Here is a 15,725-nt window from a genome sequence, read left to right on the forward strand (position 1 = left end):
GTTTATTTTGGTATTAAATAAAGATCAGAGCCGGAAGGAACTATGTATTGGAAGTTTTATTACACTTCCCTTTATTTAAACTATTTCACAAAATGGAGTTATTCATGATCCTGACTTGGGGAATAGCTAGGAGATGAAGGAGAATATCTCGGGGGCTGGGGAGAATAAGCAGGAGATGCTGGGGAATAGCTCGGGCTTGTCGGAGTGTAAGTGGGAGAAGTGGGCGAATACTTGGTGCTGAGCGGCGAATACTGGGGTGAAGTGGGAGAATACCGTGAATTGCCGGGAGTATGCTGAGGGCTTGACGGTGAGTAATTGGGGCTGGTCGGTGAATAGCTGGGTGACGTCGGAGAGTACTGAGGACTTCCCCCGGCAAATGAAGGCGACGTAGGTGAGTAACTGGGAGAAGTGGGCGAGTATTTTGGAGACGAAGGCGAGTAACTTGGTGAAGCCGGCGAGTATTGAGGGGAAGAAGGGGAGTAACTAGGCGAGGTGGGTGCGTAACTTGGAGAAACGGGAGTGTATCTGGGAGAAGAAGGTGAATAGCTTGGAGATGTGGGAGAATAATTCGGAGACGTAGGACTGTACGACGGAGACGTCGGGGAGTAACTAGGGGAAGTTGGGCTGTAAGATGGCGATGTTGGCGAGTAACTGGGAGAAGTGGGACTGTAGGATGGCGAGGTTGGTGAGTAACTTGGCGAAGTCGGGCTGTAGGAGGGAGAAGTGGGCGAATAACTGGGAGACGTTGGGCTATAGGAGGGAGATGTTGGCGAGTAGCTTGGCGATGTTGGAGAGTAACTTGGACTTGTGGGAGAGTAACTAGGACTGGTTGGTGAATAACTTGGACTCGTGGGAGAATAAGATGGAGACGTAGGGGAATAACCTGGGCTGGTGGGCGAGTACCCGGGGCTGGTGGGACTGTAATTAGGACTGGTAGGAGAATATCCAGGAGAACTGGGCGAATATCTCGGGGAAACCGGCGTCATAGATGGGGATGTAGGTTGGAATGCTGGACTCGAGGGGCTGTACGACGGTGAAGTTCCGTGAGGGGACGCGATGTAAGGTGACATAGCCGGAGACTGGGGAGTGGGAGACCAGGCACCATAACCCGGGGACATTCCGGATATATCTGAGGACGCCGACGGTGAAAAAGCCGGTCCTCCCGGAGTCATTCCACTACCCAATAAATCTGTAATTAAAACCGTTCTAACGTCGCTCTCATAAGGGAATATGACGGAAACTTACTGTGGGGAGACCAGGCGCTCCCGATATATGGCGTTGATCCCTGATTCCATGGAGTCATGGCTCCGCCCGTGCCCATGCTCGGGGTAGCCGCCGAACCGAAGAACATTCCCGATGATATGATATCTGCTCCGTGAGCCTGCGGAATGGGTATGCCTAGCTTACACTTCTCGGCATCGAGTAGAAGATCGAAACATCCGGTACCCATTCGAGGCAGTTGGCCCATGATGATGTTTTCCGATACCCCTAGTGGAACGAGAATAGTGAGAACCGCCCTCCGATACTTGGTCTCTAGATCATTATATCATACCCCTCATTGGATCAACTTCGGCGTGCGAGGCCGCGTCCATCAACACGTCGACCGTTTCCTCGAAGGAGCATCTCATGAGGGCGCCGGTGTCCTGTCTGTTGATGCCATGCCTCGTGATGGCCATAAGATGACCTTTAGCCGTCATGACGTCACAAAGCAACGCTAAATGGCGGTAGTTGACGTAGAGGCCGTAGAATTGTAGAACCGCATTCATTTCCTTCTCGACGGATTTACGCACGGCCTCGATGCCGAGCACTGAGAATATTTCGCAGATGTCGTTCGAGAACGTACGTACGGGATCGACGTCGCGTTCAGAAAGCACTTTCATCATGCTGGTACCATCCGTCTCGAGCAACCATTCGGCTATCGATTTGAATTCGCCGGTTTCGGTAATGACCGTCCGTTTCTTCGAATCCGTTTGTGGCAAGTGCATGTAAACCTAAAAAATTACGATGACGACAAGTCTGTTACTTTTCAAATAACGGTATTCAACATGCGCCACCCAAACTAACATTTCTCGCAGCTTAAGGTTTTATTATTGGATATTTATAAGGAGTGTATAAGAAATCTCAGCGTTTATAGCAGTTTTATAAGAAAACCATTGGTGTTTGTGAGTCTTTTATTATTGCATCCAAAACGTTCCTCTTCTCTCTCTTCTCTCCTTCCAACCTTGTTTTATCCATTCCATTGTATGATATAGCAAACAAATTACGTACATTTAAAAACTAGGAAGTCATTTTGGTAGGTTGTAGAACTGAATGTGTGTAATACCGCGATGTGTGCGTGTGTATCAGAGAAAATGCTATTTGCGCTTAGGTGAAACGAGCTAGCCATTGCTACCGCAACAGTAATATGAACTATGCACGACATATACCCATATATTTATATTAGTAACGTACACATTCGAATCACATAATTGTGGCACTTTTTACCTTGGATATAGCCTCGATGCCTTGCAGTGTCATATCACTGAGCATGTTCGCCTCGATGCATCTCAGGAACATGTCGTCATCCATTTTGTCGACGTCTTCGTCGGCCCCTGTGTCTCCGAACTTGCCGTCGTCACTGTTCATTATGCGTATGCGTAAGACCAACTTCTCAGCATTATCGTCGTTGAATATGCAGTTCAGGTCATCGCCGAAACCGGCGTTGATTTTCTCAGCGATCTGCTCCATCGTGAGCTTCTTGTCGGTCATTCTTTTACGATCAAGTTCAATGCGCAGCAGCCAGGGCGAGATGCGGGTGGGGTCGAAGTCCGGCATCTCATAGTAAACATTGACAAACTCCTGGTCCTCAGGGATGACAGTATTTTGGGGATCGGGATCATAATATATTGCTGTGTTGGCGGTCACTTTGCGCAATGTGGTGTGCTCCAAGCGGCAGAGGACGTTCTGGAAGAAAATACATCGTGCAAATTTGACGGAAGATGGTTATTAATTCGACAAATAGGATAAAGGGAAGAGCGTGTATTCTACAGTTTTACCACCATAAAGGCTTCTATGGGGACGGGATTTCCACAAGGACAAGTTCTTTATCCTTTGGTATAGACCATACTGGTTGATGGTCTACTGCAAAAACTGTTTGCTGAGGGGTACTGTCTAGGATATCCAGACCATTTAATAATTGTGGTACTAGGTAAACTTACTAGCACACTGTCATGCAACACTGATGCCAAAATGAGCAACTAAAGGACTAAAAGGTAACTAATTATATTTGACCAAAAGCTTGCTCGGCACATTCAAAGATTACATTTAGGGAAACCATTGTACTAGTACTAGTAAACTCAAAAATGACATTTTGGTAGTACAGGGTGACTGGTGAACAAGAACCATGCAGGTGGAGGCAGCTAAGTAGCGTGCAAAAGCAAGCGGTGCTTTACTAAAGACTTGAGCACAACGCTTACTGCAGCGCTGGAGGTCCTACTGAATATTTCACCAACACAGATCTATATAAAAGACAAAAATAAAAGCAATAATTTTTGGACATAACAAACACAAGCTCTACAGCAAATATTGCTTTGTTAAACATAAGACGAAACCAAGAAGAATCAGAGAAGACTGGAAAAATAAGGGTAGGTACGCTGGTATACAGACGGCTTAAACATTCAAGCAATAGGAGCTGGACAAAAATAAAAGTTTCAATTGGGGTTTGCCATCAACAATGTTTCCAGAAGGGATACCGCACTAGAACATTGTGCAAGAGATAAAAAGACGAAAAGATCGAAAATGACATTTAAGTTACTTTCTGATTGTCATAAGCCATTAAACACGACAGCACGTCAGAATAGTGGGACACTGTCATGGGTAGCAGAACATGAAGGCCGCAAAGGTAATGAAGTAGCCAGCGAAATATCGTCAAGGCACATGAATTGATGGAAAGAGAATTCCTTAAATCCCTGAAGAGGTATCTAAGCCTAATGGGATTGGAAAAAAACACTGAATGCTGATTCTGTCAAGAAGCCAAAGGCACACACGTACTATGTCAATGTCAAGGCCTATCGTGCGTTTCCATCTGCTGAGCGTAACCAATGAGCTACTATCGAAGCTGTCTGTCAGACACAGATATACGAATATACGAATATGGCTATGGAACGAATAAATCTTTTGGATCGCAGTAACGGACAGGTCAATTGTTAACTCTCCGCAATCTTAATCTAAATCTTACAGATTAATGCCAGTTTGGAATCTGAGATTAATGCTTGAAGAATAGTTCCTAGGTCACCCTATTCCGAACTCAATTTACATCGCGTTTTAGTTCTGCCGATGATTGGGAAATAAAAATAGATAAGAATGGAATAAAGAAAGATTACAATAAAAAATGAAAATTTAAAATTAATAATTTTCACACGAAAGCGCATTTCACTGCTGTATGAAAAAAAAAAGATTTTGAAAACCCTAAAAGTAAAACGGTTCTAATCAGAGTCGGCGGACCTATACAAATTATACCTTGGCTTTTTCGGCATCCCTAGCTGCAGCACCCGTAAGAAACACTGTCAGTGAGGGTGCTTTGGGCCGTTTGGATATATTGATGATCTCTTTCAGGCGCGGTACCCCCAGTGTTACGTTTTTCGAAGATACTCCGGCGAAATGGAACGTATTCAAGGTCATCTGAGTGGCCGGCTCACCCAGCGACTGAGCTGCTAATGCTCCAACCATTTCACCTAACCAAAACAGAGTTTCAGTGGTCACCATCCATATCGAATCGAATTGACATCAAATCAACGAAACTCCCCCGCTCAAAGCAGAGAAAATTTCAGTTTTAGAAATGCCACTGACCTGGATTCACCTGAGCTTGCTGAAATCTGGTCTCGATTTCACCGATCAGCCACTCGAACGCTTCGGTGCTCAGTCGGAACTCCTCCGAGACAGCTTTGGTACACAAGGTTGACTTGACCAGACATTGAAACAGAAGCGTAGCGTTCTCGTTTGCCTGCTTGGATAGTCTGTCTTCACCCGCCACTATCACACACTTCGATAGGAGATCTCGCACGCCTCTGATCACCTGAAATACAACCATCGCGTTGAAAAATTATATTAAAATATTTATAGTTACATTAATTATTTTCTTGTATTTTTTATTTATCTTTCAAAATAACCTAGATCCATGTCTCATGCATAGTCATAAATCGACGCAAAAATTCATTACAATTTCGTTTATAGAGTGCCAAATTCTCACTTAAAACAGTTTTTTTTTAACTTTTGCTAAATTAGCAAACGCGGCAATCATCTTGCGCAGAGCATTAAATATATCCATCCGCTATTCCGGATAGTTTTAATCTGCGCTCTTCCAGCACTATTTTGTGGAATTATTCTATTAATTCAGTTATTGTCACTTCCAAGTTGCAATCGAAGCTAGTGCTGGTGCAGTCTTTTTTTAAATTGAGAAACCCATCTTTTAATCTGCTCTTTTATTTGAGAAGGCGTTAAACCATTTAAATACAAGTTTTTCATAATCTTCCATTTTTGTAAAAATTTGAATATTTTGATCAAAGGGCTGTCAAATAGTAATTAATAAAACAACCTGAAAATTTATGTATAACCTAGTTAAGATTAAGGCGATATAATTGAGGAATAAACTAACCAATACCATGCACCGCCGACAAAGAACAAATTGCCTTACCCGCAGAGGCGATAAATCTGTTGGTGCCCTCTTGTTGATGTGGAATATCTTCTGCACGTTCCAAATCATCCGCTGCAGGTTGCAGGGCAGCACGACTTTCGCGTCCCCGCTGGGAAATATCTGTCTCAAAGCTTCCCGGTCCCGTTGCAGCTGTTCCCACTCCCGCTCCAGCTCGGAAATTACCTCCCCGGAGCCCATTAGCTGCTTGATGACGTCCTCGTTGAACACTCGACGCAGATACCGTTCGTTGCTGGGGTCGAAACGAAATTTTTTCTCGAACGTTTTGTTGCTAAGCTTGATGGTGGGCAAGTACTGGAACTCGACCATTTCGCCGCAGAGACCGTCTTCACCGTAGCGCAGCTGGATGAGCTGACCGACGGAATTGCGCACTGTGCCGTCGTAGTTGACCATCACCGACTCCATGGCTTTAATGAGCCGCCTCTGAATATAACCGGTTTCGGCGGTCTTCACCGCGGTATCGATGAGACCCTCGCGACCGCCCATTGCGTGAAAATAAAACTCGGAGGGAGTGAGGCCTGCCAGATATGAATTCTCAACGAAACCCCTCGATTCCGGACCGTAATCGTCCTTGATAAAGTGAGGAAGGGTGCGTTTGCGGAAACCGAAAGGGATACGTTTGCCTTCTACGTTCTGTTGCCCCACGCACGCAATCACCTGGGATATGTTAATGTTAGAGCCTTTGGACCCGCTCACCACCATAGCCTTTAGGTTGTTGTACTCGGTCAGCGATTTCTTGGCGGAGCCGCCGGTTTTGTCTCTGGCATCGTTCAAAATCCTGTTCACCTGGTTCTCAAATGTCTGCCTTAGGGTGTTTCCGGGCGTCGGCTCCAGCTCCATATTGTGTGCCTTTTGTATCACCTCGATGACGTCCTCTTTCGCCTTTTTGATTGCTTTCTGAATCTCTAGATATGTCTGAGGATCGGCTATGGTGTCCCCGATACCGATGCTGTGACCCTCAAGTAGGAGCCAGTTATTGACCACCGTTTGGATGTTGCCGTAGAAGCGACCGCACACCTCGTGACCGAGCTCCAGCATGCAGATGTGGAGGAGGGATCCGGCGGAAGTGCCGAGGGTTTTTTTGCACAGGATGCCCATTATAAGCTCGCCGTGTTCCACCATAACTTTGGTGTCGCCCGGCGATATCCACTTATACGGACCGTCGTCTTCATCATCGGGATGGGTCGAGTGGGTGCGCATCATGTTAACATTGCCGGGAATGATTAGGGAGAAGACTTGTTTGCCGGTCCAGAGGGCTTTCGGTTTCAGTATGGCCGGACGCGGCATCTTGCCTAGGCAAGTTCAAACACGTTAATTCATATCATACTAGGTGAGGTTTGGTTTTAGATAGCAAAACAGGGAAACACGTTTTGATTAGAACAGGAAAGGAGTAAACCAAAAAAGAGAAAAATTAATTATCGAACAAAAAATTGTTTGACTGAAGTTCTCTGGACAGGGAGATGCTGCTTTTAGACTAGCTTTTTTCGGGATTCAAAACGTGGTGGACTATTGAATTAAACGCTGATTGAAAATGAGGAATAGAAATTTTCAGTATAATATTAAATAATTTGACGATGTGTAAATAGTACATAGTAGTAAAAATTGCGTTATTTGGTTACTCCTATCAAGAGTTTTAAAAAGAGTGATGTTAATTTCCCATGCCTATTTTCTTGTTTATCGGTGGAAGTTCTAATCCATTTTTTCTGATGTTTTGATTAACAGTTTGTTTAGTCGTTTTATCAGTTTTTGTGACAAATAAACATTAAATTTAGTTTAAAATGTTATAGGAATATAAAAAAGGCAAGTTGCTACGGTCACTTCTTACATCTGAATTTCTAGTAGCAGGGCTACATAGCTGACGACTGACCTGCCACTATCCAAATGAACACATATAGTTTTAATAATTTAAATTTATAATTAATGATTAATGATTTTTATTATTTTACAATTTATACATAATTTAAAGAAATTTTTTGGATTCAAACTAAAGCTAACGTGTCATGGATTTTTAGATATAGGGTGATTTTGAAAATGTAGCATTTTTGTAGTTCGGTTGAGTTAACTTATTAAAAACGTGACAAACTGGTCTAGATAGGTTTATTTACGTTGAATCTAGTAGGGCAATCGATTTTCTTCTGAAACTCACAAATTTCGCTACATAAACTAAATTTGTGTTTCAATTTAATGGAAGACTTGTAATGAGCTTTTGAAAAATATATATCACATAAGAAGTAGTTCAAATATAAATATAATATATTTTAGTTGTCAGTCATGACGTAATTATTGCGCATTAAATATGGCACATACGAAAGTATATTTTGACAACAAATTATGGCCTATCCATAAAAATAATAAAAAATAAATTATAATTTTACATAAAATTTGGTTTTTCGGTCATTTGTTGTTTGCCTATCCGAAAGAGAGGCAATAAAAAAGGAAAAGGGCAAAAGGGTTAATTAATCCACGAAACGTATCAGTTTTAAGGAAAATCGGAGCCGTCTTTATTTTTCATTTTTCCCGTCAGCTGTCACAAATTTGAATAGATTTTTAGTTGACCCGAGATCGAACTAACCGTCCCATATAGGTAGAAACATCAGCAGGTTCATCATCTGCTCCTTATCGATGAACACGTCCCTTTTGGTCATCTTCCTGATGGCCGTCAATGTATCCTGTACGATACCCATGACCGGCTTGTTTGCCTGAGGCGTGATTATTTGCCTCGGCGTTATATGAAGATTTTCCACTTCCGCCCTCGTCTCCATACTCTGTGGCACGTGGAGATTCATCTCGTCGCCGTCAAAGTCCGCGTTATACGGAGACGTGCAGGACAAGTTCATTCTGAAAGTCGACCACGGCAATACTTTGACGCGGTGACCCATCATGCTCATTTTGTGCAACGTGGGTTGCCGGTTGAAGATCACGAGGTCGCCGTCGCGGATGTGTCGCTCCACCTTGTAGCCACATTGCAGGTGCAGGTCAGATGATTTCGGGTGGAACCTTAGGTCGATCCGTTCGCCGTTGTCCCTGATGATGTATTTGGCACCAGGGTATTGCGAGTTACCTCGCTGAACCTGCGCAATACGAATATTTAGATACTACATAGTCGTTTCTATGAAGTTGATAGGTTCAAACCCTACCGACCTCATGAATTTCAATTTCAATTTCAGCAGAACAAACGTTTTTTTTATAATGGTGGAGACAAGAAGAAATGTCTGAAAGGAAAACCACAAGCGCAAGAACAACAGTTTTGGGATAAATTCATATTTTCCGAAGACAGAATCTTTCAGTCTTCCAAAAGGTGTAAAATCAAAGTGTGCAGACCAGACAACCAGCGTTCCAACCCTCGATTTGTCAACAGGTAAAGAGCTGCAGACCATTCAATGTAAATGAATGGGAATGGATTTCATCCAGACGAATGGAAGTAGAATCGCGGACTGAGGAAAGATTTGTTGGTCAAACTTATGCTGAACTATTGTATAACGTTATGGTGCCCATTATGGAACAGCCAGACAACTATCCTGTCCACACTACAAACATTGTCCACACTACAATTGCTCCAAAATGACAACATTGAAACCTTGCCATGTCCAAGTAGTATCTGACTGACATCAACCCAATTGAAAACATATGAGGGACAATGGGGAAACGGCTGTATCGAAAAAAAATTATGCCTCATAACAATGAGGAGCAATGGGAATTTATTCTGGAAGTATGGGAAGAATTGTCGCTTGAAGAAAACGTCAGAACTCCTTTCATGACCATGAGCCGAAGACTACAAGCTGTGATGCGGATGGAGTTTGCACAAAATATTAAATTCCTTCCAAGTGTTTCTTCTTGTCCTGCTAATGTTAAAATGTTGGGCCCCTGCTGATAAGGATCCACCATCCTCTAATTATTTTTAAGTTGCTTATTTAATAGTTAAAAATTTTCTTTTTATTTTTAAAATAAATAAAAGTTGCGTCTGTTTAGTTTAGACGTCTTTTAATGATAACACTTATCAAAGCAATCAATGATAAACAATAAAATTGAACAAGATACTGAATATCTATATAACATAAGCATATATATATATATATATATATATATATATATATATATATATATATATATATATATATATATATATATATATATATATATATATATATATATATATATATATATATATATACATATATATATATACATATATATATATATATATATATATATATATATATATATATATATATATATATATATATATATATATATATATATATATATATATATATATATATATATATATATTGCAAGATATCTACGCAAATTTACCAAAGAAGATGTCTGTTATTGCTTGCAATAATTTCATGTTTAAACAAACAGTAAAGACTGATTAATGCAATGGTAAAAAAGTTTTAATAATACATTTTATTGTAACAGGTGGATACACTTTTCTTGTAGTTATGAAGTGGATAGCGTAATGGTAATGCAATAGCAATATGCTCTGTTATGCCTTTGGCTAAAACAATCAATTTTTTTAGGAAACTAGCTGTACCTAAACACTATGGCCATAGGAACATTTTAGTATTCAACGCGTTGATAAACTTCTTCAGTCAGTTTTAACTTACTTTAACTTTAACACTTATGTAAGAGTTTCTTCTTCATTTTGTGCAGAATTCGCTGACAAAGTCTCCCGAATAAATGTCTGCATCAAATTTTGCGAATTGAGTTTTGTACTTTGTACTTTTTTGAATTTGAAACCTATACCAAAATTGAATGTATTGTAGTTACTGGGACCTACAACAATAAAATTGCGATTTTATGAAAATTTTAAAAATGGATAAATTTTTTATTTATTAAAAAATGCTTACCGCTTGACCACAGGGTTAGAAAAAAAACAGATTCACCATCCAAGAAAAACTCCGGATGGGGTCGAATCGACTTCAATATTTTTGAACACATTTCAAACTCCAACACTTTTAGATATGTATGTAAAATACCTATTATTGTGAAAGACCGTTTTGCAAAACCCTCCCTCTCTCGATTAGAAAATAGCTAAACATAACAGGTCACATCCTGCTTAAGAAACGACCAGCAGGTAATGAGACTAATGAGTTTTAGGGAGCTCCGAAAATTCCAACTACTGATTGGTAATTGAGTGTTGAATCTGATTCAAACATGCCATCAAATTTGAAAAATATATCTAAATATGCGGGCCACTGTGAAATATGCAAAATAATCTAAAAAATGCCTAAAATATGCACAATATGCAAAAAAATGCATTTTTTATATTAGCCATTACATTTGCGAGTATAATGGTCATTAATGATATGATATGATTATGCAGTGTAGCGTAAAAAAAAATATTTCTGAAAAAAAAAATTAATTAAAATTATCATTAATTAAAAACATCAGAACTATTCTTTGCACTTATGACAATGTGGTAACTATAAGCGTTACCAGTAACGCTCTGCTGAAGCCAACTTCTTTTTGCCACGTTTTTCCATTATCCCGGGTGGCCAATAAGGAATGCGCCAAAAACCAAGAATACGTCTTAGTAAAATGTCGCTACAGATATACAAATTTCAAATTTTTGTTTCTCTATAGCTCTATCAATTTTTTAAATATCGAAATAAAAACTTGGATTCGTGGGGTTTTCTATTCTATTTTTGCACATAATTTGTAGTTACACCATTTAACCTCACTATTCACATATATCTCGAAAACGGAGTGTTTTATGAAAATATATGTAGTAAATATTTTTTACTTAAAAATCACCGCTATATCATAGTTTAAAAAAAAATAAATGGAATCGTACCAGCAGGAAAATTATGGCATGAAATTGCGAGACTAAATGGTGTAACTAGCGAATTAAACATATTATGTGAAAAAATAGTAATAGTAATCTCTATGGAAAAATAACAATTTCATAACTTTAACACCCTAATGAACGACATTTTACAATAAGATATTTGGCTCTGAATCATTGTGGGTGGTCCGTACCTTGAATAGGTCTGCTACACGAAAATTGGTTAAAACGACCTCGCATACAGTACTAACCAGCTCTAGCATCTTGTCGAAATTGAATGGCGTTACGATCTCGGGGAACGTCATGTTTTGTGCGATGCTGCGCGGCACGCCCACCTGATCGATGCGCAGGTTTGGATCGGGCGTAATAACCGTCCTCGCCGAGAAATCCACCCGCTTGCCCATCAAATTGCCTCGTATCCGACCTTCTTTACCTTTCAAACGGGCCTTGATCGCTTTTAACGGCTTGCCCGATTTCTGCATTGCTCGCGGCATCCCCGGCATATCGTTATCGACGAGGGTGGCCACGTGAAACTGCAACATTTTCGTGTTCTCGGTGATGATATGTGCGGCCGAGCCCGCGGACTCATTCTTTTGGAGCTCGTTGTTTGCCTTGATGATGTCGGCCAGTTTGTGCGTCAAGTCGTCCTGGTTGCGGGCCGAACCGTACATGACTACGGCCGGTCGAACCGGAAGGGGAGGAACCGGAAGAACTGTTACGATCATCCAGTCAGGTCGGGCGAATTTGGGATCCATGCCTACACAACACCAAGCTCCTTTTAATGACGGCAAATATGCACCTCACATTTTGGAGTTGTTACACTTTATCCCTTATGTGGGAAACGTGTTCCCTTGTTAACTGATAGAGTTAATTGCTATCTACGGCGGAATCAGACCCGCGTTATTATAAATTGAAGCGTAGGCGGTGTTATCAGGAAAGGAATACGATACGTTTCGAAAATAGCAAATATGAATAAAAAAAAATAAAGATTTGCATCGACATCTAATTTCGTCACACCAAAGAAGTCGATTTCATGGTCCTTACATATTTTTTTAGTAGAGACATTTACAGTTTGCTTTTAGATATTACGAAAATGCAAAACGTTGGAAAGTGAATGCAGTTTGGCGCTAATGACGACCTAGTGCTACTGAGGGAGAGCTCAATCATTTTTTAATTACTAATGTTAGGTCCCTAATATTATTTCTAAATGGAACCTCATTATGAGGTTGATCATCAAAAATATCGCGCAAAATAATAATATTCCTTGTAAGGTTCTGCATCTTAAAATTTACTTAAACGCATTTTTCATTGCTATAAAGTTACGAAAGAAACTCAAACTTAATCTAACCTTTTAATGTAACAACGAACATGCACAAAATAAAAGTGTTGAATCCAAACAATGTCAGAAAAATTATCTAATTAATAATCAATAAAGTGACACAAGAGTGACATTTTATCAGAGATGCAAACAATTCCTATAATTATTTTATGCTTTAATATATTATATTTTAATTTTGTAAAAATATTATTACCTATTCATATTAAATTGAAATCCGAAAATCCACACATAGTGCTGCCATCTACTACAAGATCGCTAGTATTAGCTGTAATATTCCATTAAAAAGAGTAAGTTTGCGCAATTAAAAAGTAGTTCTATGCTTTATTAAAATTCTTAATTCGGTTACCATAACCTTAAATAGCGTTGTCATGAATTATCTATTACTTAAAACTAGATAGTACAGTCAAGAGCAGAAACTTAGTCTCCCGTCTCTTAGATGACGCCAAAGTAATCTATTGCCAATGACTCGACATACTTACCCAAAATAAAGCACTCCTCGTCGGTAATATGTTTTAAAATCTCCCACACCCGTTCTGCGGTCAACAAAATCTTCTTCTCCTGCGAATCCTCGTTGACGTGTTTCCATTCCGCCGAAAGGTCCAACCCCGTTCTCCTAATATTCGGCTGGTACCGACCACAACCCCCGTGACCTTGCTTCTTATTGGGATTCTGCTCCTCGCCCTCTTTGGCCACGTCCATCTCGTCACCGCCTTCGCATATATTCTTCCCTTTGCACAGGTCGTAGACATGGGCCAGACGCCGTCGAGGCTGCCCTTTGGTTTTGATCACGACTTCCCTGATTTTCGGGTTAGTGGGATTGACTAGCATTTTACTGCAATAGAAGCAGACGCAGCGCAATATTTTGATAGTTTTGGTGATGAAGCCGACATGGAACACCGGTTTGGCGAGGTCAATATGACCGAAATGACCAGGGCACTCCGTCATGTTGCCGGCGCAAGTCTGGCACCTGGAATGACGGTCGATGACCCCCTGGCGAGGATCCATGAGGCCGCCGAGTTTGGGTCGACCCGCCTCCATAGTCTCTGGGAAGCGGATACCGCCCTCGGTAACGGACATACGTCTCTAAAGAGAAAGGGGAAACTATTGATCAAGGTCAAATTTATTATAGTTTGGTTCAAATTATACCGTCACTTCTTTCTGAACTCACAATGCGTAGTAAATTCTGCGCATAAAGTTATTTATAAAAGAAGAGTTATCAGCTTTCCCATATGTCTGTAATGTTCAAAGCCAGGAAAGACCAATTTATGAAACCTCAGCCTAATTACTTGATATCATATCACAGTGGTTTATAAATCACAATTTTCGAGATTTTCAAAAAATGTATATATTTTTTATAAGTAAATTTATTTCGAGTATAGAAAAATTGTCCGCGAACTAGTAAAATTTCTCGGCAGGCCACCGGTCACCAACGTAAAAACAATTAAGTCTGATTTAAAAAAAAAATAGTGCATTTGTAGAAAACTGAAAAAGAAAATCAAAATTTGTAAAAATTTATTAATAAAAAAATTTCGGCTTTCATAACTTTAGTGGTTACACTGTATAACAATTTTTTTTATCCGTTATTGATTAGAAATAATAAACCTTTTTATCTAAGCAATTAAGAATTTTTTTTAATCAACTCTTAACTTGACAAATAGAGGACTCCTAATGTCCTATGATACTATAATACAATGCTAAAATTATTAATGCTGGGAACAGAAGAAAGATGTTTTTTGTAGCATTCTTACAAGGAAACTGCAATAAAATGATACAATAGATATTCTGTAATAAGTAATAACTATTTATGTTAATTTAATTAGTAAATCGGCGACTTAGTTGCTCCCATTTTACTTTTTTTAGATATATTTTTCTATTGGATATCTTTTTTTTTATTAAATATCATTATTCATATTGAATTGAATTTCGAAAATCCACACATAGTGCTGCCATCTACTACAAGATCGCTAGTATTAATATTCCATTAAAAAGAGTAAGTTTGGGTGATTAAAAAGTAGTTCTATGCTTTATTAAAATTCTTAATTCGGTTACCAAAACCTCAAATGGCGTTGTCATGAATTATCTATTACTTAAAACTAGGTAGTACAGTCAAGAACGGAAACTTAGTCTCCCGTCTCTTAGATGGCGCCAAAGAAATCCGTTCTCGCTGATTTTAATTGGATGACACCATTAAGGCTTTTATTTTAACAAATTCTGATTTGCGCCTTGGGTGCTGTTGATGCAACATGTTATTTGCAAAAATTTTAACTTCAAGCCATGCTTAAACATCAACTAATATTTTAGAACATAAATCTAACGAAGAACTTAAATCATCATCCAAATATGCAAATTACGAATTATTGTTAATAAGCAATTCAAAACGAAATTGATTGCTTTTAGCAGTTAACACATTGCAAAAATCTACAACGCAATCGATACATTCAATTTCGCCTATCGAGCACCTAAAACAGCGAAAAACGGGGCCAGCACTGCTCTTTTGGCTGAACATCTCTTTGGCACAAACGACCGAGCATTGGGGTAGGTTAGGGGGCGGGGGGGCAGTTTGAATTCGCTCGATTGTCGAGCGAGATCCTATCATGGAGTCAAAAATGCAATGGCGCACACCTACAAGGCTTTAGCCACGCACTACTTACGATTTCATCGGGGCTAAGTATGCCGAATTGCACTCGTTTGACCGTCCTCAACGGAGCTTTGCTGTCACTTGCTGCCATTATGACGTTCGCAAGTTGTATACATCACAGACCTCAAAAATGGGTCGATTTTATGTGATTTCTCCCACCTTTACATTCACGTGACGACTTATTACACCAGGTTCAAGTAAATGGTCAGTGAACTAACCATTGCTAATTTAAGGTCAGTTGCGTTTTCAATTCATTAACTTCATGACT

At 39.9% G+C, this 15,725-nt stretch overlaps 1 protein-coding gene across 1 annotated transcript; it reads right to left on the reverse strand.

The window, feature by feature from the left end:
• Positions 1–91: 91 nt before the first annotated feature.
• Positions 92–15,604, reverse strand: LOC132708252 (DNA-directed RNA polymerase II subunit RPB1-like). Its single transcript, XM_060680446.1, has 11 exons — positions 15,471–15,604; positions 13,299–13,902; positions 11,732–12,237; positions 8,262–8,760; positions 5,672–6,981; positions 4,828–5,053; positions 4,498–4,712; positions 2,485–2,943; positions 1,553–1,991; positions 1,246–1,488; positions 92–1,189 (listed from the first exon to the last, which is right to left on the reverse strand). The coding sequence occupies exons 1-11, from the start codon at positions 15,546–15,548 to the stop codon at positions 99–101; spliced, it is 5,670 nt and encodes a 1,889-aa protein (XP_060536429.1). The 5' UTR covers positions 15,549–15,604; the 3' UTR covers positions 92–98.
• Between the last annotated feature and the right edge of the window lie 121 nt (positions 15,605–15,725).

The sequence above is a fragment of the Cylas formicarius genome, unplaced genomic scaffold (genome assembly GCF_029955315.1).
Source record: "Cylas formicarius isolate icCylForm1 unplaced genomic scaffold, icCylForm1.1 PGA_scaffold_10__41_contigs__length_53128322, whole genome shotgun sequence".
NCBI lineage: Eukaryota > Metazoa > Arthropoda > Insecta > Coleoptera > Brentidae > Cylas > Cylas formicarius.